The 24,426-nt window shown below is 42.9% G+C and overlaps 2 protein-coding genes across 6 annotated transcripts in view; one reads left to right on the top strand and one right to left on the bottom strand.

The window, feature by feature from the left end:
• LOC115791562 (arrestin red cell) overlaps nt 1-23,323 on the top strand; it is a 38,523-nt gene extending 15,200 nt beyond the window's left edge. The window contains exons 7-18 of one of the 5 annotated variants that reach the window (XR_004020960.1): nt 2,011-2,070; nt 4,457-4,524; nt 5,195-5,330; nt 5,423-5,507; nt 5,665-5,737; nt 6,272-6,409; nt 6,499-6,582; nt 7,359-7,382; nt 7,638-7,714; nt 7,926-7,980; nt 9,471-9,609; nt 10,045-11,963. Coding sequence is in view for 3 of the 5 variants with exons in the window: in XM_030745673.1 (XP_030601533.1) it covers nt 2,011-2,070; nt 4,457-4,524; nt 5,195-5,330; nt 5,423-5,507; nt 5,665-5,737; nt 6,272-6,409; nt 6,499-6,582; nt 7,359-7,382; nt 7,638-7,714; nt 7,926-7,980; nt 9,471-9,558 (888 nt within the window). In the remaining 2 variants the exon portion in view is untranslated. The other 4 variants (XR_004020959.1, XM_030745673.1, XM_030745672.1 and 1 more) reach the window with 4 other exon arrangements.
• On the bottom strand, nt 15,425-19,987 carry taf9 (TAF9 RNA polymerase II, TATA box binding protein (TBP)-associated factor). The gene is made up of 7 exons (XM_030745676.1): nt 19,875-19,987; nt 19,226-19,307; nt 18,710-18,846; nt 17,421-17,555; nt 17,259-17,340; nt 16,927-17,040; nt 15,425-16,651 (listed from the first exon to the last, which is right to left on the bottom strand). Exons 1-7 carry the CDS (start codon nt 19,908-19,910, stop codon nt 16,494-16,496), a joined length of 744 nt encoding a protein of 247 aa, XP_030601536.1. The 5' UTR covers nt 19,911-19,987; the 3' UTR covers nt 15,425-16,493.
• Nucleotides 23,324-24,426: the final 1,103 nt, after the last annotated feature.

The following is a 24,426-nucleotide window of genomic DNA, read 5'->3' as shown; positions in this document are numbered from 1 at the left end:
AGCTCTGCATGCATTAGCGTCTAAACCCCGTCTGCTGTGAAAAGGCAGATCGTTTGACCTGCTGACCTCGTCCGTCTCGCTGCCTGCTGAGCCCGTCCTCAGGCTGCTTCTGTCCACTGTCGATATCAGATGTGGGTCAAACGCGTCATGTGATGTTTACTGATAGTCGCCTTCCTGAAATAAACAGAGACATGCAAATGAGGGGAAAATAAGACTTTTATTTCCTGTTAGACGTGAAGCGACACTGATGGGCATTTCCATCACAGCACATTTCCCTGTAAGGGCAAGAACTCTGTGAGGAACTTAGGAAGTGACTGATTACACTAATTTACTCAGACTTCCTTCTTCTTGACATAAAGTGTTTTTTTTTTTTTTTTTTCTTCTTTCTTTTTTTTGTACTTCCTGGAACTTTTTAGTTGAAAGGGGTTCAAATGGTCTCGGCTCCTCGGCGGCACTTTGTGGACATTTGTTAGTCAGAACAGACGTGACCGAGTCTGAAGATGTAAACTTCTGATGGGACTCCCTGTTACCTGGTTTTGTTTGTTCAGGTGTATCAGAGCAGGTATCTCTCAGCCATCAGTGAATCTGCTTCTTCAGGCTTTAATCTCTGTAATCTGTGCCAGTTAGTCTGTTAATCCATAAAACAAGTTTGAGTTGGCCCACATTAATAACAGGAGCACAGATTTCTGCCAGATGAAGTAACACAGTCTGACTGGCTTTTACTTTCCGTTAGGGGTGGGTAAAATAATTGAAGAATCGATGCATCGCAATAATTTCATGCAAAATTCATAATCACTTAGGGGGCTCCTCAGAATCGATTCACCTCCTGACACGTTGGGGGCGCTGAGAGTTTGGTTACTGTGCTGAGCACCTGAGCGCATAACAACAGTCATGGCGAGCAGCTGTAGAAAGCTAACTCGGTCAACTTTTAAGTCAGATGTTTGGGCTCATTTTGCTTTCCCGTCTAAATCTGGAACTCAAGAAGTCGACAAAAGCAAGGTGGTATGTAAGCTGTGCCAGAGAGAATTAAAGTACTGCAGTAACACGACAAACCTGCGCAACCACTTAACCAGATACCACGCAGATGCGCTACAAAAACACGAAGCCCAACCTGTTGTTGTCATGCCAAGCTAAAAGGTACCTTTGCATCCCAGGCAGTAGTGTACCTGCTGAAAGGATCTTTTCCACAGCAGGTGACATAGTCACAGCCCAGAGAAGTGCATTGAAGCCTGAGCATGTGGATCAGCTGCTTTTTCTGAACAAGAATCTCCACGTGCCCACTTAGTGTGTAACCAGAAATGAAGAACTGTACTGTTACAGTACAATTCTTTATTTCTGGCTACAGTACTATAGTTCAGTTCAAGATATGTTCAAAAATTAGAGGTTAATCACTACATGTTCAAAAGCTAAGAATGTTTACAAGCACTAAACTTTTTCAGTGCAATTCAGTTGAATACAACCCTATGATTTGTGTTTAAATCTGCACTGATATGCAGAGATGTTATTGAAATGCATTTTTATTTATATTAGACTTTCAAGAGATAAGCTATGCCTAATTTTATTTTACATGCACTTTATTTTTTATTGTTTATTAAGAACAGTTTTCTACTTTAAGCACATTGCAGAAAGAAGTTTGTTTCTTTGCTCAGAAATGTGATGTTACAGAAGTTTGTATGAAAATAAATATTTTAAAAATATCAACATTATCTTAAATCATTTGTGTCTTCACAACTTTAAATCAATATCCAATCCAATCGAATCGCAACAGCAATAATCGAAATCGAATCGAATCGTGAGGTTCCTAACAATACCCAGCCCTACTTTCCGTGGACCAGTCATACTGATGGAGCTGAGCTGGTGGATGCTGGGAGTTTACAGGTCGCTGCTCTGCGTCATAAAGCCGCCTGTGTCGTTTAGTGTTTGTGTAGAAACCTGGATTAAGTTCAGTGTGATGGATGAACTGAAGTTCTCGTGTGGATCCTCTGACTCTGGGTTCTTCTTGTTTTCCAGATTCCTCAGAACCTTCCCTGTTCAGTCACCTTACAGCCTGGACCCGAGGACACCGGCAAGGTAACCAAAGCACTGCCCCTCCCCGTGATCTGTAGAAACCCTTCCTGCTGCTGTTGAGTCCCATCTTTGCTCAGTGCGTGCTGCACCTCTGCAGAGGCAGACCTGTCATAAGTATAGCAGAGTAAACTCTTCCCAAACTCCAGACCTCTGAGGCTCAGTTTGAAATGCGAAAATCTTCTGTGGTCCACCTGAAGCTTTAGTCACAGCTCCGCTTATTCAGTCATTTGGATTCAGGTGTCGTTGAGATGTGAAAGATCCACAGAGGGGAGTTACAGAGCTACCACTACTACTACTACTACTACTACTACTGCTACTGCTGCTGCTGATAGTTTACTTGTTGAACCCGATTCTCCATCAGCAGCTTTATTTTCCAGATGAAGTTCTTTCAAACTAAGGCTTTAAGACGAGGTCAGAGAATAACCAGAAACTGTTCTGTGTATGCACAACGTTACCTTCATGGCAACCATGCTGCGACTGACAGCAGCTGACCGACTCCGGCCCGCTGGTTGCTGGTTGCTGGTTGCTGGTTGCTGGTTGCTGGTTGCTGGCGTGTGTCCAAGCTGTTGATGTCCATCTCTGATCCGACTGAGTTGCTCTGCCCTCTTCTTGGGCCGTTCTTGCAGCAGCACCACACCCTGCAGCTGTTTCAGCAGGACGGAGCTCACCCCCACACGGCCAGAGTGGGGCCGGCCGCTCTGCATCATACGTCTCCTATTGATGTGTTCATGGCTGCAGGCTGCACTCATCCAGGAATGACAGCAGATCCTGACCAGCGGATCAGGACACAGCTGATTGGGTGTTCATGTTCACAGGAGGCCACACCTCCTCCTGAGCCTCTGTTATACACGTATATTATAGTGCAGGTGTGTAAAATCTATTTTAACCAGTATAGTAAGTAATCATTTTTAAACCCCACGGCTTTGTTTCATCAGCTCAGCTTGTTTTTAAGATGTAAACATTCACGGGAATTTTAAACTAAATTAGAAAACTTGAGGTGAAATAATTTGATTTTTGAACCAAAGGATTTTAAACTGCATCATTCTCAGTCTATAAAAGTGCAGTTGTATAAAAATGTGCAGCTAGCCTCTGCAGCTGAAACGAAGCCGGTCGAAGCTGATTTTATATTTCAGGCAGAACCACAGATGACCTGATGATGCAGATTTATTTTTATCATGAAGTACTTAAAACGCTTTGCTGCTTGAAAGGCTGCAGAAGGTTTTCAGTGGGTCAAGGTGAAAAAATTTGAATCCTGCTTTATGATTCAGTGAACTTTTCCTGTATATAAATCAGGTGTTTTGCTTGTGCTCTGTTACCTGAAGGTCAGACAGGTGGCAGGCTGAGGCCAGGCTCTCCTTTCTCTCAGGTTACTTCAGCCTGTTGTACAAAGATGAATATTTAAACCGTCAGTCCTCTAAATGTGCCGTTCTGCAGCTGCTTTTTTTTTTTTTTTTTAAACTGTGTCACTGAGTTTCACTCATCTGCAAACATCTGTGTTTTTGACCAATGGGGGCAAAAAGAGGTGGGGGGGTGCCACCGTGGTAGACTTGTAGCCTCAGAGCTCAGGAGCAGGTCTGAGAACCTGCAGAAACGCTGAGTTCCTCTGAGTGCAGCTTGTTGGGTCTTTGCGGCGTGTTGTAAAGCGAGGGTGACTCTGGAGCAGGAACACACGGCTGTAACGAAGGAGGTGACGAGGAAAACAGTGAGAGCTCCGCAGTGAACGTGAAGGAGAAACTTCCTTTTTGTGTGTTATTTTAAGTGGAAACTGAATTTAAAATTGGATTCATCGCCCCACCTGCGTTTTTCTGCAGCAGATGCAGTCTGAAGGGTTTCCCTCCTCAGGCTCAGCTTCACTTTGCTGCTTTCACAGCTCGCTCAGCTCAGCTGCCTGTTCTGTGGGACAGACTGCCCTCTGGTGGTGTTTTCATACAGTGCAGTCATCTGGATTTGTAAATACCCTCTTAATGCAATATTTGCTTCTATTAAATCATTTACTACTAAAGCCGTGTTACAGAGGCAGCAGTATGACCCGCAGTGTCTTCTTTTTTTTTCTCTCACATGTATTGAGTCTTAAAACACATTTTTCCAGATTAACAGCTGATTTTCAGGAGCTCCTTCCAGTGTTGACATGTTGAGTTTTTATGTGTCTGGCTCGGCCGGCTCTGGTTGTCGGTGAGGGGCTTCAGTGACGGGTTGATGAACAGAACTGCACGGTGTCGACTCTGAAGCTGTTCCAGCACCGCTCACAGCTGAGAGTCAAACCGAGCTGTATGTTCTGGATAGAGTCTGTATATTCAGGAGTGTCCCTGCAGATAAAACAGGACTCTGCTCAGAGCAGGATGAAGTGGTTTATATAAACGTGGCGCTGAGCTGTCTCTCCTCCCTGCAGGCCTGCGGTGTTGACTTTGAGATCAGAGCTTTCTGTGCCAAGTCAATAGAAGAGAAGATTCACAAGAGGTGAGTTCAGACCTGCGAGAAGCTGATTTATAAGGTTTACTCAGGACCTGCACGGGGTTAAAACATGTCACTGTGCTCCTTCAGAGGCGACCGGTTCTGCTCATTTCCAGCTGCACATTTTTATTCGAGCTCGAGCAGCTTTGCATGATTCACACTTCAAAATAATCCTCCTCTATCTTACGCTGGGCCCTCGGGTCATCTGTATGAAACGAGATGTTTCAGCCGTCCTTAGAAAGCAAAGATTTTGCCCAAGATGATCCTCCCTCTGTGACATCATGCAGGTCCAAGGGTAGAAAACAACAGCAGTGTGTTTGGAGCATCTGCAGCCTGAGCTTTAGTCTGGCAGAGGTTACTGTACAACTCTGGTTCCTAACATCTACCACTGGAACAGGAAATGTATGACAGGAAATAAGGAAAAGCAGGAAGGTCCACTTTAAAGCTTCTCTTGTTTCAGTCTAAAAGCAGCCTGGAGCTCAGCAGGCTCTAAGCAGGGCTTTTATTTTGTAGAATCACAGTAATTCTGCCTCGTATATTCAAAATGTCAGACTTACAGTTTACTTTAGGTTCCTGCATGTTTCATACTGTGAACATGAGCCAGCCTCTTGTGGACATTAGAGGAACTGCAGTTGGGTTAGTGTGGATCAGGATGTTGAAGCTGTGACGTGTGCAGGAACTCGGTGCGTCTGGTGATCAGGAAGGTCCAGTACGCTCCGGAGAAGCCCGGTCCTCAGCCGATGGTGGAGACCACCCGCAGCTTCCTGATGTCTGACAGATCTCTGCACCTGGAGGCCTCACTGGACAAAGAGGTGCACAAACAGTTCACAGCTGAAATGAATCCTCTTTGCTTTTTAATTATATTGATAATGGATGTTTTTCTCCCATGGTGCTTTGCGTGTAGCTGTATTATCACGGCGAGCCAATCAGCGTCAACGTCCACGTCACCAACAACTCCGCCAAGACCGTCAAGAGGGTCAAGATCTCCGGTACGTTTGAGCTCTGCTCCTGCATCATTGTGTGTGTGTGTGTGTGTGTGTGTGTGTGTGTGTGTGTGTGTGTGTGTGTGTGTGTGTGTGTGTGTGTGTGTGCGCGCGTGCTGTCGTGTTATTAAAGGAACGTTCTCTCTGCTTCTTTGTCTCACAGTGCGTCAGTACGCAGACATCTGCCTGTTCAGTACTGCCCAGTATAAATGTCCAGTGGCCCAGGTGGAGGCAGAGTAAGTCTCCCTGAATTCCCAGTATGAACACCCTGTCTGCATGCTGGAGGGCAAAAATATCAACTAATAAAGACCTTCAGACCAACGTCCTCTCTCATTGTGTGGAGATGGAAACCCCTGAAATCAGAATTAAAATGTGTTTAGACCCTTAAAGTGGACAGTTGGTTTAAACTGGCTTAAAGTCAAGATTAAGTTTATTTTAAAATGCTTTTCAAAAAGTTTTCCCACATTCAGGACAGGATTTAAACCCCTTTATAATGAGTATTAAAAGGCCTAAACTGGCTTTAACACAAGCAATTGATATATTGAGGTTTAATCCACAGATAAATTTGTTAAAATAAATTAAAATCATTTAAAAGTAGATCAGCTGTTTAATGTGGTAAATCCTGTTTAAAAGTCCACATGACGTTACTGCTTAAAGCTTTTAAAAAACTGCTTTAAGCCAGCGACAGAAAGCTTCTTACAGCTCAAAGTGATTTTCACACCTGTATCACCTGACCCAGTTTGATTGACAGCAGCATGTGGTCTCCACAGCGACCAGGTGTCATCCAGCTCCACCTTCTGTAAGGTGTACACTCTGACTCCAACACTGGACAAGAACAGAGAGAAGAGAGGACTGGCTCTGGATGGGAAGCTCAAACACGAAGACACCAACCTGGCCTCGTCCACCATGTAACACACACACACACACACACCCAGGTGTAACACCCAGGTGTGTTTGTGCAGTCATGTGACCACAGGTCCTCTGCTCTGTGTTCCAGTGTGAAGGAAGTCGCCAACAAGGAGGTCCTGGGGATCCTCGTGTCCTACAGAGTCAAAGTCAAGCTGGTGGTGTCACGTGGAGGGTACAACCCCACACACACATATGCACACATTCTGCTCTGCTGACATCACTTCCTGTCCTCTCCAGCTCAGTGTTTCCTGTAGATGTCATCAGTGGAGTCTGGAGCTTTGTTGAACGTCCAGACGTCACTCGATGAAGCGCCTGAGGCTGAACTGCACCTGCGCCGTTTCTGAGTCCATCGTTTTTCTGTGTAATCTGACATTTACGTGTTTCCACGTTTACATATTAGCATCACACGTTCACCTACACGCATTAAGCGGTTCACTCTGATATTTGACTGACGATGTGTTAGTGTGAAAAGCAGACAAACGTGCTGCGGCACAGCAGCCACATTATTGGTCAGATCATTACATTAAAAAGACTCCGATCAGCTGAGGGAATCTGCAAGGTCGGGTTTATATAAAATAAAATGTTGGCTCATTCTTTCAGAATAAAAGCCTGTAAGAACATAGCTGTAGTTGGCTCGTTTCATCTTCTAAACAAACTAAACATCTCGGCTTCTAGACCGTCGGCTTAACTTTGGGGGCATTTTATCGATAAACGTATTGATGGAGTCGCTGGTGCAGCTCTGCCTCAGCTTCCTGCTTCCTGCTCCGCCCTTTTGGCTTGTTGCTGTCGTTGCTCCTCACTGTGTTTGCTTCCACTGTAGGTTGTTGTGAACCTGTCGCCTCCTGCTTTTCATTTCACCTCCCCCTCTCTGTGTTTTTTGGCGTTTTGTGTGGCTCCGCCCCTGTTCCCCTCTCCCCCTCCTCTGTGTGCCCTCCCCCCTCCCTGCAGGCTGCTGCGAGGCTTATTGGAGAGGTAAATGGGACTGAAAGCCTCGTGTTCTTGTAGGGGCAGCACAGCCTGGTGTTTAATGTTAAAATGGGTTTAAAGTACTTATTGATAGACTGTTGTTTTTACTCTCAGTAATCAGTTCGCTCTGAAGTGAGTTAATTATCAGCTGTGGGACTTTAACTAGCAGATTTTATCAAAACATTTTTTTAATGTGTTGGTGGAAAAAAGAAAGAGGCGGGGTTTTCCTGCCAATGTGACGCCCTGCTTCCTGTTTTCCAGAGACGTGTCAGTGGAGCTGCCCTTCATCCTAATGCATCCTAAACCTCCCGAGCCACCGGCGTCCCGCCCAGAGTCAGGTGAGTCCACGCGCAGGTGCAGCGATTCCACAGCTTCATGCTGTCCAGAGTAATCAGTGCAGCCTCGCACACTCCATCATGGTGCTGAACATCCTTGGAGACAAGAGGCAGTTCCCATGGAAACGGTGTGAAATGATAATGTGTGTGTGTGTGTGTGTGTGTGTGTGTGTGTGTGTGTGTGTGTGTGTGTGTGTGTGTGTGTTTGTTTCAGCTGTGCCGGAAACGGACCCACCCATCGATACCAATTTGATAGAGTTCGACACAAAGTGAGTTTCCAGCTTTCTGCTGAGTTTTATATTCACACACAACCAGCAAAACTTGTAGTTGAGCGTTTGCAGGATGTTGCTTAATGACACACAACACATGAAACAGTCTCTCTGACCCGGACGAGGGGCAGCTGCTCATGTTTTGCACCAGAAAGTTTGAGAAGGTCTTGATGCAGAAGTGTGTGCAAAAAGGAGGATTTATTAATAACAATCTTAATGAAACAAACAAACAAACAAAAACAGCCCAAACAGCTCAGCAGCCTCTTCCTCATTCCTCTGAGAGCTGTGAGCCTTATCGAACCATTTAACGAGCGATTGGCACCAGTACACCTGTTACCTGTCCTTACTTGCTGCGAACAGCTGGCAGGTCCATGATAAATGAAGGATTATTAACCTTTTATTTGCCCGTGAGTGTCAAAGGTGCCGCAATTCACGGGCTTCCTGCAAATGACCATAATAACCCCATGTTGTTTGTGTGGTGCAACTTCCCAGCTTTCAGAAACCATTTGGCTTTTTCTAAGGGGACAAACTGTCGTGTAATTACAGTAATGCAAATTAGGCTTGGCCAATCATGTCCACAACAATAAGATGGGCATTGAAGGCGGTTTAGGGCACATCACCCACAACAGCTGGATACTAAAGGCTGACATGAGGTTACTCAGATAATCACAGAAAAGTCTGAAAGAACATTTGAGTTAACTGAACATGAAACAAAAATAAAACTAAAATATTAAACTGTAAGTCTGACATGTGTCCATAGTTTATACTCGTGCTGCTGTTTGACTGTAGAAACACTAGTTGTCGGTTTAGTTTCTCTTTGCTAATTGATTTAAAAAATTGCAGTATAAGAATCCACCAGCAGGCCAATCAGTAGATGGGACTAGTTGCATTTCTAGGTAGGCAGAAGCTTAAATCCTATTTGGGGACTGCCCACACAGGAAGTGACTTGCAGCAGCGTAATGACCTTAGACCACTGAATGTCAATGACATTCAGTGACTTGAAGCAACAGTGGGTAAAAGAAAATCTGCTGGTGATGTGAAGCTGAAGTGCAGACTCTGCTGTGCTGTGAATAAAATGAGCAAAAAGCTCCAGAAACACAGCCGTCTGTGAGGGCCCATTAATGCTGAACCATATCTGCAGGTTCCACTGCCATCTACGCTCCTGTCAAACTGGCACGAACACGGTCCAGACCTGAGAACATCTGGAGCTCTATGAAACCAAAAATACGACAGCGCAGCAGCTGGAAGCCTGGAATCGTTCTAAAGCTACAGCAGATTATCTCCGCAGTTCTCAAACACTTTTAAAAGAAGGGCGGAGTCAGTGCAGTGGGGAAAAATGTTCCTGGAACAACTTTATTGTGCCATTAAATTAACAACTTCTCAGATTCAACATTAGACATGTTGTGTTTGTGCTATATTCAAAGTGGGTTGTGTGTAACCTTTCAGAATAAAACTTTACTGAGCTCCTCTCTCCTCTTCGTCCTCTGCAGCATCTCCCAAGACGACGACTTTGTCTTCGAGGACTTCGCCCGCCTGCGGCTTAAAGGTGTCGTGGATGACAAGGACGAGGACTGCTAGGAGCTCGCCAACCCTTCATATGCTCGCTTCAAAACCACCACACACACACACACACACACACACTGTTCACATTCCTGGGAGGGGATGGATGAGGGCATATTTGGATGGTGGCCTCGGAGGGGCTCACTGGTGTTCTTCCTCTCTTGCTTCAGCCATTCATCACGCCACCCTCACCATTTTTGCCGCCATCTTCTCCATCTGTCGTCTCATTTCTCTTTTTGCAAAAAAATCTAAATGTAAAGAAGCTGCAGGACAGATGTTGGAAATCTCTGCTGCTGGTAGTGGGCGGGGCTTTGAGATGGAAGAAAGCTAGAGAATCGGCAGCGTTCGTCCGCTTTGTTTTTGAATGTTTCCCTCACCGACGATCACCGTCCTGTACAAACAGAATATATATTTGGAAAAAAAAAGTTGTTCGGTGGTGATCGCCGCTTTTCTTCGGGTAATTCCTGTAGATGCTTTTCCTTGCAGTGGCTGCAGCAAGAGGAAACACACACACACACACACACACACACTCAGAGAAGTCTTACAAGCAACTGAAGCTCGATTTCACCAGCATCCGCTCTCCTCCAGCTCCAACCTGTCGTCCATGTTCAGAAACGTTCACCATGCTTTTCACCTTATTTTTTTTTTTTTTAATTATAAAAAAAAAACATTCCAGCGCTGACTGAGTTTTCTCTTTATTTACATCCCAGAGATTATCTTTGCTTATCTTTTTTCCTCTCAACAAAGTACATGAAAAGATGAAAACTAAAATTTTAGCTCTATTAGGCAGGTGCTGGATAATTCTGGATAGTTCTTTCTTTTGGTCTGGATTTTAATCTGGAGTGAATTTTATTCCAACAAACCTCCATAATCCCTCAAATCAGAAAAAGAGCCAGTTTCAGGTTTACCTCGATGGTAGTTGTCAGTATGTTGTTGGGTGCATCACAGAGAGGAGCGGTTAAGAGAATCCAGTAACAGACTAAAGCTAAAAATAAAGCTCAAACCAGCAGCATGTGGAAGAATTTATTGGAGGCTTGTCCGAGATTGATCTAAATATGTTAAGGTCCTATTTTGCCCATTGATTTTAAAGGTGCATTGGTTTTTAGCGTTGCACCTCTATTATGATTTTTTTTTTGTTTTGTTTTGTTTTGTTTGTCCTTGATGAACGTATTTTGGAGCCTGAATCCTGGACAAGCCCCCAAATAAGTAACAGTGCTGTCTCATCCTTTTAGCTGTGGATTTAGAAACTGTAAGTGTTACACTGGTTCCTAAAATGGCCCAAACAAAACTGATACTGATTTATTTTTAGTTTGCTGAAAAACTGGAAGTAATGCATCTGTATGTTTGTCAGGTGAGGGGGATGAAAGATTATCCCATCTGACTGGATTTTATATTATCAGAGGATAAAAATCAGACTGGTAGATTCACAGATGTTTAGATTGATTTGTTGTTTTTTTTTTTTTTTTTTTTTCGGTTGTCTTTTCATTGCATTTGTTGACACAAACACCCGGTTTCACCAGATTCTCAGATTGTTCTTTTATTGGTGCACATGGTTTGGGGATGTTTGTGACGTTTGAAAGTTTATACACAAATCAGGGAGGTCACCGATAGTCATGATTTTAATTTATATCCTAGATTGTTTTATTTTTCTCTGAAAGAACTAAAGAACACTGAAGTTTGAAAAACAAAAAAGCTCTGATCACGCTGGAATTGTTTTTTTGTTTTTATTTGTTTGGTTTTGTTTTTTTTGGTTGTTCGCTTTGTTTTTTTTAAACTTTGGACCAGATTTGGACCTTGAGTCACTGGACAGATTTTTGACTTTCATCCAATCTATTTGTTTGTTTCACTTTCAGGTTTACAATTAGTTGGCCAAGAAGAATTTTTAAAAGAGAAAAAAGACATGTTAAAATAAAGTCTGTTTCTCCTGTTGGCTCTTAAAATAGAAACGGTCTGTGACTCGATGCGGTTGGTTTAACTCGCCATCGTGGGCTTGTTGAAGGGAAACTCTGGTGCTCTTTGTTTGATTTGTTTTCACTCATTGGTCCAAACTCACTTTGAACAAGTGTTTAGATAGTTATTTTGAAGCGTCACATCTGAGTTTAGTCACCACAGGAAACTGCGTCGTGCCTTTAAGGTCTAACTGTTGCCAACACGATGATCTCTGAATTTTTGTGACTGAAAAGAACTCGCAACATGAATAACTGTTGATTTAAAAAGGCTGAGTATATTTGAGATATTTCAGTTTAGCAGCACCGCATAGTGTTATTTTTCTGTAATTAAAGTTCATTCACAGTTATTAAATTGCAGCTTCAGGGAAATCAACTATTAAACAATATTCTTGTAAATATAATTTTAAAACTTTTTATATTCATTTTAATTAAAAAAAAAAGCCATTTTTTTCTGATATAACTTTCACCTAAAGTTTCAATGTAATCTTTAAGAGCTTTTTTAAATTTAAATTTGTTTTAATGTTTATTTTAATTTTTTTCCCCTTTTTTCCCCAAGTTTTAACATGCATCCTAGGAATTATTTCCAGTCTGGTTAAAAACTGTTTTGTCTGTGGCCTTTTTTTTTTTTTTTTTTTTTTTTTAAACTTATAGTTTTTACTGGGATGGTAAAATGTTTGTCCAGGATTTGGGAATGTTATTTCCAGACTAACAAACACAGATGCCTTCAATCCCAAATTTTATATTTCACAGGGATTACATTTATTTCTGTAACAATTGGGTTTGATATTTTTGTCTATAAATTATTCTTTAGATTAAGTTTTGTCAGGAAGTCTATTGATTTATTGACAAGATGCTGTTGGTGAACAGAATTCCTTAGTTTAAAGCAGACCTGTTCTGCTTTTCCTTATTTCCTGTCATATACGTCCTGTTCCAGTGGTGGAAGTTCTTATTAAACATAGGTTTCTTATGAGGTTGGTGTATGTACAGTAATCCCTGTGAGCCAAAAACTCAGGCTTCTAAACAGTCATCCGTTTATTTTTTACTCTTGGAGCTGCATGATGTCATGGGGAGTAGATGTCCCTAATATAGTCATCTTAGGAACAGAAGCCCCACCCATCTGTCCAAAATGAAGGGTAACCAATCAAAAGAGTTGGTTTAAAGGGGGAGGAGCTAAAACAGACTTAAATATGGGCTCTATAAGATAAGGAAGGATTATTTTGAGCTATGAATCATGCAAAGCTGCTTTAATAGATTCTATTAAGAATAAAAATAGGAGCTGTGACTTTAGAATAAATAGTTACATTTTTTTCAGAATAGCTAAAAATTTTCTCTAAAAAATCCACCTGCATTCTCAGTATGTGGCCTTTTTTTTCCCTCACAGAATTAAAATATTTTGAGTCAACATTAGAGATTTAATGAATAAAACAATCAAGCTACATTTTTAAAGGTTGATGCCAAATAATATGTGTACCCTTGAAAGGTAGAAATTGTTTAAAATGGTCCAAAATGAACCCAAGTGTCGTCAAGCTGAGAAAATGACCACTAAGATGAGTCGTGTTGGAAAATGAACTGAAAATGAGGCAGAGCTATAGTTTAATATAATACCACTGTGTACCACAAGATGATGTGAGTCAATGAGACCTGTATTCAATGTCGTTCACGTTTTCTTTTGCTGGTCAAATAACAGTTACTGTGACTTGCTACAGTGCCTCTATAGTGTAGTGGTTAACACATTTGCTTGGCAAGGGAAAAAACGCTGGTTCAATTCCAGCCATAGACTTTTCTTCTTTGTGGTATCAGGAATACGGAGCAGCTGAAAGTAGCTGTACGTTAACTTGCTCTGCCATCTTGTGGTACAAAGTCACATGACAGTACAGCCGTGTCCCAGTTCAGCTTCGGTCGATAATGCAGATGGCATAAAGTCAGAGTGGCTGAATCTTCACATCTGTTCAAACTTTTGTTCATTTTGGAAGCTTTGAAACTTTTAAGCACATTTACTTTACAGGAAGTAACTTTAGGTGCCATGAGAACTGTGACAGCCAAAATGAACCAATCAGCACCAGCGTTTCCATTCTAAATCTGCCTCATGAACGTCCCGCTTCACCTCCTGACCATCAAACCATTTTAGGATCTCATTTTTCTTTCCTCCATCCAAACTCAGACATTGTGTGATGGAATTCAGGTTTTAGATGCCAGCTTTCTAAATCTGTTGCTTTAGTGTAGGCTTTTTTTTTTTTTTTTTTTTTTACATTTTTGGGGCCCAAATCCCTCCACAGATCAACATTTCAGATGAACACGAGCACTGCACTTTCATTGGACGAAAACCCCGCAGAACTGCAGACCTTTGACTTCAGGAGATGAAGAAGAATGTTAGTTTATTCTTTCCTAAATTGTTTGTTGGGGTTTTGCAACTCAGATATTTTGTTTAGTTCAACTTTAAAACTGCCAAATCTCCCTCCCACCCTCCTCCCTTCCTTCCCTCCTCCCTACCTTCCCTCGCTAAGTCGTTGAAGCTGCGACCCTAAAAGAAGATGTAGAAGAAGAAACCGACTCGGAGCATGATTTGAATTCCTTTGTTTTAAATTTAGTTTCCAAGCAGTGCTGTGAATCGTACGAGCTGTGATTCTGTCCTTATTTTGTCGTGCATATGTGGGGTAACTTTGCTAAGTGTGAAAATATTTTGACAAGTGCCACGCCCCGGCCTGTGCGATGCTTACCATAATGTCTATAAAACAGGAAGTGATTTCTGCTGGTGGGACTGACACCAGAACAGATAGATCTATGATTATAATGCTTCTGATTATTATTATTATTATTATTATTATTATGGTGACTTATTACTTCTACTGTATCATTGCGACCATGATTATTCTCATAATCATTTAAGAGTCTATTGTTTTGCCATGTATTTTTTATGTTGAGATTTTTATTTTAGTTTTCTTTTTATTATTAAAGGTAAAATGAACTAACAGACACTGAGGCTGCGCGTCTGTTTCTGTGTCAGAGGAAGAAGCTGTGAAACATTTAGTGTCAAAACTGGAAAAAAGTCAGCCCCAAAAAACCACATTAAAGTTTTAAACGAGGAACTCAGACGGTGTTTCATGTGCTGGAAACCTGATTCGCTCTGTCCTCATGATAAAAGGGCTTCTTCCTGTTCCTTCCTTTCACAGTAAAAGCCCTTCACAGCTACACTGCAACATTAAAATGATTTACATTAGTTTTAGGGCTAAAATATAATTTTATCTTTAGTCCAGCACAATCAAGGTAACTGTTCACCTGCAGCAGGAAGTGTGCAAGTCTTTGCTCTAGTACAGATCAGGCAGCAGCAGCAGCAGGCTTCACTGACAGGAAAAGCTGACGGCACTCTGATACATTATCGATGCCGGGTCTATGAAAAGCCTCTGGGTGAGCATTCAGACTAACGGAGTGCAGAGTCTTGCCTAAAATAGCTCAGCCTGTTAGTACAATTAGCTGCACAACAGCCATATTATCGGTCAGATAATTGCATTAAGAAGGCTCCAACAGCACAAACATGGTGCAGAGGTGAAGCCTAGCACACACTGATGTGTCTGCTGCCACCATCTTACTCAGGGGTTCTGAATATGAACTCTGAACTGTTTCTGTATTTAAAAAAACCAAAAGCAACAGGAAATAATTTTGAATGAGAGAAGCTCTGGTTCATTTATTTAAATGTTACCTAAATTTAGGTAACAGTATTTTAGGAACATTTGTCCTAATTATCAGCATCTCACTGAGGTGATTCACTTCATGCAGATGGACAAACCTGCAGAGTTACAGGATATCATTCATATGAAATTAGAAGACTGAGTCCAGCTCTGAGGAAATGAGGCTAAAGTCTGACTTGACCCAAGAGCTGCAAACTGGTTTAAATGGAGGAATTTGTACATCACAGAAGCAGCTGCACAACTATTAAGATCATTTTAAACTTTACTAAATATAAATGCAGACCAAACTGAAAATGAGGAAAAACTTCAGTGATTTATGATCATTTACACACATGCATTAAAAGATCCACCTCAGCAATATGACTTCTAATGAACAGCAGCAACCAGTCCACCATCTACTGGCATATAGCTACAGCTAACAGCTAATACAAAATGTAAGTTTTAATACAGGTTAAACAGGTGAAAAGTAGAGGATCGTTGATGGAGCTCTGTGGAACTCCACAACCTGGAAGAAAACACTGATGCCCCGTTCTGGACTCTCTTGGTTACTGAAGAACCCTGATGTGGATATAAAAGGCTTAAGCTCAGCTGTTTCAGAGGGTTTTTAAACCTGTACTCATGACTAAAAGAACCCCCACTATTTTCAGTACTCTTATTATTCTACTCAGTCTATTCTAAATATGCAGTATTGTGTCTGGTACTGACTCGTTAAACCACACCTTCTGTTACACCCGTTTGTGTGAAAGTATTCAGGCGCTTTACCAAAAAAAAAGTACTTACACTGCAGTTTAACAAATATATAAAGAAGGTAAGCCACACCACGTACAGTTATGAAGGATTCAATCAGCTATAGAGACCGAAGCAGATTTTGTGTCAGGATATTAACATGTTTATTTCTGCTGTGAAGTTTGACATTTTAACATGGGAGTCTATGGGGACTGACTCATCACTGCTGCCTCTGCTGGACTGCAGGTTTCATCCATTTAATTTAAAAAAAAACCATTAAATTCAAATCTTTAGTGATTTTTTGCACACTAACATTTTTCACTACAGGAGTCAAAGCTGGATGTGTTTCACCTTATAAGCTAAAAACTTGTCTAAATGCAGATTTTGGGTTCAAACAGACAGACTTAGATCCCAGCTGTTCTTCCTTTATTGTAAATCACACTTTTCCTCCGCCTGCCTGCAGTTCTGAATCCAGCATCAGTCTCACTGTGAGCAGGCGGTGCTTTCCTCTCAAACTAAATCTACCATCAGGTGTGTCCTTCAGTCTCTGCTGAGGTTTTTTTAGGGTTGGTACAAACTGCCGCGTTCAGCGTCATAAAGCGTCGTAGTCGTCGTCGTCTTCGTGCTTCCTCTTCAGCGACTCTCCGCCGGAGTTCTGCGACACCATGTTGGTGGTGATGAGGATGTTCTTGGAGCCGATCAGAGACGGGTTGATGAGGACGTTGGAGACGGCAGGCGTGGACGGCGTTGCTGTGGGGACAGAGCAAACGTCAAGGTTTATATAGAGTTTAAAAAGTTTATTCACATCATTCTGTTAGGCCGTGAAGCCTCTTTCACAGTCTGGATTTTTGTCCTCGTGCTCAGACGCTGGCTGAATAAACAAGTTTTTAACTTTTCTTCCACATTAATGCATTTTTGTTTTGTTTTTTTAATTGTACGTCTGATGCTTCCCAACAAAAATTAAGTGTTGCTAAATAATTAGGCTGATTTTGTTCCCCAGAAAAATAAAACAGATGTGTTCTTACTGGGTTTGGTGGTGGCCGTCTGAGAGGGCGGCGGGATCTGCACGGTGAACCTCTGACCCGTTAAAGACACCGGAGTGCCAACTTTAGTGGTGACCGACTGGACAGACGGCGTCCCTGAGGAGCACCGACAGAACGGCTTTAGAGGATTTTACAACTGTAACAGGATCGTACTTTAACTATGATTTAAAGCCTATATTTAAGAAGCAGCTCCCACTAAAGCAGGAGATCATTTCAGCAGCTAAACCTTCATACCACCTCCTCATATGGACAAAGCAAACCGAAGGGACGGTTTTTGGATTTAGAAATTACAGGACAATACACTCGACACTCACCAAGGGTGGGCGTGGTTGGCCTACTGGTGACGGCACCGACGCTGAGGCGAGGCACCGATATCCTGCTGGCGGACGACGACACCTGGAGGAAGAAAAACGATCCACCTCAGTTTTTAATCACAAATGAATGTGAATGATAAACGTGAGGATGAGGAGTCTCACCTTCTTCTGTACGGACTTGAGTTTGTAGTTGGGGGCGGTCAGACAGTAACGGTCAGGGGGGAGTCGGGGGCCGGTGTAGGGTTTGATGAGAGGGAGGGGGGTCTGGTTCTTCTGCCTGGCGACCTCCAACAGGAACTGGAATCACAGAGAGGGGTCACGATGCAAGTGATGTCACCATTCAACAACCCAACAACCAATCAGCTGCCTCGCCACACCGTCCAGGCTTCGTGCTGTTTAGGACCTCAGCCTGCAGTCACGTGTTCAGAGTTAGAGTCTCTCTAAGTGTCTGAAGCTGCACTCAGTGAGATCTGCAGGTCCCACTTCCAGGATGAAGGTTCAGTGAAAGCAGACTTTGAGAAACCAGCTCTCAGGGTTAACTTCAACACTGAAGTTCACCTGTACACTGCCAGGTGTCCTCTGACTCCTCCCATTCCTGCTGCACCTGAACCAGCTGACTGTTTTTATTCCTCACTCAAAGTCGCTGTGATGGTGACTTTGAGTGAGGAATAAACACAACAGAACTGTATGACGCGTTTGATTACAACACACTGATCACTGATCAGTAATCAATAAGTGTAATCAATCACACAGAAGGAAACGTGCATCACAGCTGGATCTTTGAGATATGAACATGTGAGTGAAGATGAGGCTGAAACTGAACTAAATGTATTTAAAGTGACTTTTTTAAGTAGCTGCAAAAAGTCTGAATGTAATCTGATTACATTTCGCGTTGAACTTTGACATTTGACAGCTAATCACCTCAATCAGTCGTACTGGGCTTTAGTTTCTGTCAGGTTAGCGGTGGGACTCCAGCCTGATGTATTACGCCTCGCTTCCTCCCTGCTGGTGTTGATTACACTCACTCTGATCAGCTGATCAGGAATTTTCATCCTGTCACTGATCATTGATATTGGTTTTATGACTGTTTTATGACACGAGCAACTAAAAGCTTAATAACTTTTCTGTAAGTACAGATCATTATTATTATTTTTTTTTTTTTGCATTTTTGGCCACAGCAGCTTTTTTATCAGCAGTGGAGGGAGACAGGAAATGGGGGATAGAGACAGGGGAAGACACGCAGGCAAACTGGCGACAGGCCGGGACTCGAACCCGCGCCGCCCGCACCACAACGCGGTATATGTATGTGGTCACCGGCTTCACCACTTCACCCAGGCGCCCCATAAGTACAGATTATTGATTGAGGTTCTTCTTCAGGCCTTTTCCTTTGCTCAGACTGTAGACGCTGAATAAATTAATAATGCCCATCCATGAGGACGGCGGAGGCTTACGTCTCGTGGTGGCGGCGAGGTGAACGACTGGTCCATGCGACACTGGATGGCCAGTTTGATGTCATCGGCGTCCACGTTGGACTTGTTGGCGTGTGCGGCATAGATTTTGGCATCTTCAATGATGGTGGTCACGTATCCTGCAAACATAAACAAGGATTTAATCATTCAAAGTTTGGATTGTTAGGACAGCTTTACACGATTCAAAGTTCAGAATAATCCTTCTTTGTCTGTTTTAGCTCCTTCCACTTTAACCAGGCACTACTTTAAGTATGACCGTCTGCCACTGCATGCAGGAACAACTGTGATTGGTTCCTGCATGCAGGTGCTGTTTTAGGGAGTGCCTGATTGGTTTTTGCTTTGCTTCCACTTGGTGGAGGATGCATTTTAAATATTGCCCGACATAATCATTTGATTGTGATGGAGATTAAAAGTTTATAACTGTGCAGCCCTGACCTGTTTTAACAGGCATCACTTAAATTAAGTAAAGTTTAGTTTTACTCTGAAAAGATGACTTACTGTAGGTGAACTCCAGCATCTGGTTGATGACTCTGGGCTCATACTCGGTGATGCCCATGTCCTTCAGGATCTGGATCATCACCTGCAGAGAAAACAAATCCCTTAACACACGCCTGCTGTGCGTGAATCACACACAACTCAGACACGTCCCGAAGTTCACTTCAGTGGATTTTAAAACAGATTTGTGCTACTGTTGTGATTAAAAACACGGTGCTTAAGTCAGGATAAGAAGATATCCCGGATTTGCTGAGCTGGGTCGGGGTGCCCGAGATTCTCTCGCTGCTTTCACCGCCCGCTCCCGGCTAAAGGCTAGGCTAACATGTTAGCTTCCGGCTGCTATTGTTGTGAACAACACTGTTGCTAAGCTATGCTAGCTTAGCACTAATGCACAGACTGATCACTCAATCAGCACAACCCACGCACGCAGCCACGCTGTTTGTCTGACACAAACTGGAGAAGAAAAGCCAAACCAGGACCCGAACTCTCAGTGGAACACCGCTCCCGGCTAAGCTAACATGCTAGCTGTTATTGTTATGAACGCAGTGTCGCTTGGCTAGGCTAATGCACAGACGCATCAAAGATTCGCGGCAGAGACAGAAAGGAAAACTGCATGAAGCTGCAGCGCATCGAGGAAACGCTCGGCTCTAACCTGAGCATCTTTCGGGATGGTTTTCGGAGCCGACATTTTGACTTCCCTCCTGAAGCCTGCGCCTCCTCCTCTTCTTCTGCTGTTTCCGTTCGCAGAGGAGCCGCTGTTCAAGGCCGGAAATTAAGCAACTGCCCCCTACAGGTGGTAGGCAGGAACTGCAAAAGCAGCGCAGCTGAGTGAAAACTGTTAAACGTTTTAAATATATCTGAGATTATTAATCAGACTGTGATGATTTAAATGATTAACAAAATATTCATTACAATTAAAACCTGAACTCTCAGCTTTCACATCAATTCTTAAGAGAAATGTCACCACAGTGTATGTGATCAGACAGTCTCAGCATTTCTACACTCAGGCATGATTAATGTTTATATTTATATCCAGGCAACAAACAGAGCACAAGACAGGTGAAGAAGAGAGCGCAGGCAGGGTGGAGCGGGTGGAGACGAGTGTCAGAGGTGAGCTGTGACAGGAGGAGAGCAGCCAGAGTGAAAGGGGAGGTTTACAGGATGGTACTGAGACCTGCTGTGGTGGCTGGTTTGGAGACGGAGGCTCTGACACAAACCAGGAGGCAGAGCTGAAGATGTTCAGATCTTCACTGGGAGTGCGCAGGATGGAGAGGATTATAAATGAGTCCATCAGAGGGATGGTTTGGACATGTGCAGAGGAAGGAGGGTGGAGATACTGAAGATGGAGCTGCAGGCAGGAGGAAAAGAGGAAGACCACAGAGAAGACTGATGAATATAGTGAAGGAGGACATGCAGAGGGCTGGTGTGACAGAGGAGGATGCTGGGATACGGAGAGATGGAGGCAGATGATCCTCTATAGAGACCCTAAAGAGAGCAGCTGAAAGAAGAAGCAGAGTGCAAAGTGCTTCACAGCTGACTGCAGTGTAATTAAAAATAACTAAAACACTGATTTGATAATATAATTTCCAAAAAGTCAAAATACAGGTTTTAAAAAGCCTCTAAGTATAAGAGGAGGTCAGTAAAATTGAGCAACTCAAATTAAAATCAGTTTATTTTGAAGCTGTTCTTTTATCATGAGATGATTTAAAAGAAAAATACAAACATCATGAACCTCTACCTCTAAATATAATTTAGTACCCTTAAATGTTTGTAGTTTAAACCTCAACTATATTCGAGAGTTGCAGGCACACAGAGTACCTGCAGGGGGCGCCACAGGAGGGCATACTGAACTGTGAAGGCTGCAAGAAAGACCAAAGTTCATAAACTAAACTAAGAATTAAAATTATGCACGGAAACATTTTAATTCAGCGAAATAAAATAAAAATAATGCTGTAAAAACTAGATAAACCGAATCTATGTCTCCATGACCGTATTTATTTATTCCATCCATCCATTTTCTTCCACTTATCCGGTTCAGGGCTGCGGGGAGCTGGAGCCTGTCCCAGCTGTCAAATTTAACATACAATATAAAATAAACTAAATAATAAACATTTTTCGAGAGCGACCCTTTAAAACAGCGAGTCTGTGTTGCCTTATTTATCAAAAATCTACATTTTCTCTTATTTTTGGCCGCTTGATAAACAAAAATGTATTTAATCTTTAAGTAAATTAAACCCGTCATGTGAAAAATGATCAAATGTTTTTTCTCACGCGTTTTTAAAAAAATAAAAACCTGTTGAATGAAATTAAACTGAACTGAAAACTACATAAATCTTTCTTGTTTGAATCTCACAGACAAACTTCTGCTTCTTTTTTCATTCACAGGCTGCAGGATGATTTTTATAAATAGAAAACTTTGAAATGTAAGCGCCAGTTTTAGAAATCTCCAGAGGGGAAAAAAGAAATCAGAGGCTGAACGATTTAAACGAATGTAACCTGAAGCAGGTAGATGCAGGTGAGAAAGGAAAAACCTGGCTTTGATAAGAGGAACCGTCTCCTTCTGAGAAGCCATAAAAAGCTCCCCGTGGGGACTCTTATCTCCCGCTCCGTGAGCGAAGACGAGCCGCTGCAGGCTTCCCGATGACTGATGTTCCCACAGGCGGGAATGAAACACGCAGCCGCACACGGACACGTGAGGGCAGCGCGGGCGGTGCACCGAGCCCAGAGAGGCGCTGCAGCCTGGAGGCGAGAACAGAGACCGCTGCGCGTGGACCCAATTAGTCATATTTATAACATAGTTCTGCATGTTTGCTGAGATAAGTTCTGCTTACAGTAACGTTTATCGGCCTTTCATCGCCCGACAAAGTAATTTAACTGTTCTGCTGCATTAAAAATAAAAATTAAAAATCCTTTTAGCCGTCCTCCTCCTCCTCCTTCTGGCTGCTCCACACAGACATATTTGTCATCGATTATCACTCGATATCCACGGGTGGACAAACACATCACAGCAGGTGTGGCCCTCGTACGTCAGCTCTCCAGGTAAGGAAGGACATGAAGTCTGCGCACCGTCTACGAGCAGCTTGGCTGTCCACGAGCCCCCCCCCCCCCTGCAGAGCCAAAACACCCACTGCCATCCACGGACCCCCACGGACCCACCTGCACCCCGGAGTCCATCAGAGAAATGAAGCTGTCACATTTCTGATGTAGTATGAACACCATCTTTAATAAACCGAGAGGACACCGTGTTGTTTTTCTCACCGCTGAGCTCAACACAAACAGCATTCCCGTGTTTACCTGCAGTGTTTATTCTCGCCATAAAGCCATGAGAACCGCAACACCTCACTGTGTGTGTGTGTGTGTGTGTGTGTGTGTGTGTGTGTGTGTGTGTGTGTGTGTGTGTGTGTGTGTGTGTGTGTGTGTGTGTGTGTAAAATGATTAACCTTTACAGTCTCATAATCGAGGACGCTCGAACCTGCAGAAAAGTTGAACAGTGACTCAGAAATCACTGCTGGAGACATTATTTCAGTTTCAGCACAAGCTTTCATCATGTCACCGACAAATAAAGGAATCTGTGTGTGTGTTTCTTTAGTGCAGCCATTCCCAAAAATTAATTCCCTGAAAATTGTTTTTAAAAACATAAACAACATATGTAACCCACCTGCCACTGGGACACACACTTCAATCCCAGAGTAAAGTTAGGTCAGAGTAACAAACCACCTCCTGTTACCACTTTGAATTCACTTTTTATATAAATGAACACATTTATATAAATATGTAACTGTACATAGTTGTGACTAATCTCAAACGGAATCTCTGTTATTACTGCAGCCCGCCTGCAGTACCTTCACAGTCCACCTGGGGGTCCCGAACCACACGTTGGGAACCACTGCTTTAGGTAAACGGACTGAAACTGTGCTTTTCTGTCTCAGAAGAATTAAAGGTCCAACCCGGTACTAGCAATGTGTACCTAATAAAGTGGCCGTTGAGTGTTTAGGACAAAAAAGTAGAGAAATTAAAACCAAGTTTAAAGGACACACACACACACACACACACACACACACACACACACACACACACACACACACACACACACACACACATTTATGTGACACAGAAATGATTTAAGAACTGATGAGGAGCAAAAACCATAATGTGATTATTTTACAGTTTGTTTGTATTTCAGATTCATTTCTTTTCTTTTGTTACAAAGTCTCCATAAATTCATTAATACAAAAATAACAGTCATGCTATTATTATAGTAAACATTATTGTGTGTTATACCAAAAGATGAGTGGTGTGTTTCTATTATGATAGTAAGGGCAAAATATTAGGAACACCTCGCTGAGGCTGATGACCTTCCTCCTCTTCCTCCTCTTCCTCCAGCTCTCCTTCCACTCGTCCTGGTGTCAAAAGTCACACTCAGTCACAGGTGCAGTCTGGGTAAACAATGGTGGGGGGGCAGGAAGAGCGGGGCATTAGCATGCTTTAGGAGAATTTGCATTTTCAGCAGGCAGCAGCTCAGAGGTGTGAGTCCTTCTCAGGGTCATCTCAGGGTTGTGACCTTTAACCCCCCCCCAGGTGAACAGAGTAAGACGCAGGTTAAAGGCACCATTAGAGCAGGTCAGATTATGATGTTACTGTGATTCAGGCACTGGCTCTGTTTGACTCCTGAAACTGAACTTTAAAGGAAAATTCTGCTTTTTTTCTCCAAGACTGAAATAAGGCCGACTGAGACCTCCGCCCAGGCTGCACCAAACCGACGAACGTTTGTTCCTCGTGCTGCTCGTTTTCCCTCCTTCCAGCAGCCAGGTGATGCAGCAGGTAACAGTAGGTGCCACTGTTAGCCGTCTCACAGCAGCTCGTCAGATTGTCACAACATTAATCTACTGATTATTGTTGCTGAACACAAATTTCCCAACATTACTTCATGTCCCTTTTTCATCAGCGCGCTCTCATGTGTACTGATTAAAAGGTGAAGAGGAGGATGGAGGTGTGGAGAGACCCAAGTTTGAGTCATACATGTGATGCATCATTTATGTGATTTTTAAATGTTATTAATTACAAATGTGTCGCTCCCAGTGTGAGTGTAAGCAGGTGTGTGTGTCCCCACAGCGTGGGTAATGTCGACTTCGCGTCTGGAGCCTGACGCAGGGAGGGGCCTTTGATGCATATCAGTGAGTGAGCAAGTCAAATATGAAAACATA

Source organism: Archocentrus centrarchus, chromosome 14 (genome assembly GCF_007364275.1).
Source record: "Archocentrus centrarchus isolate MPI-CPG fArcCen1 chromosome 14, fArcCen1, whole genome shotgun sequence".
Taxonomy (NCBI): Eukaryota; Metazoa; Chordata; class Actinopteri; order Cichliformes; family Cichlidae; genus Archocentrus; species Archocentrus centrarchus.
Note: the sequence above shows the minus strand (reverse complement) of the source record. Positions and strands in the feature narration are given on the sequence as shown.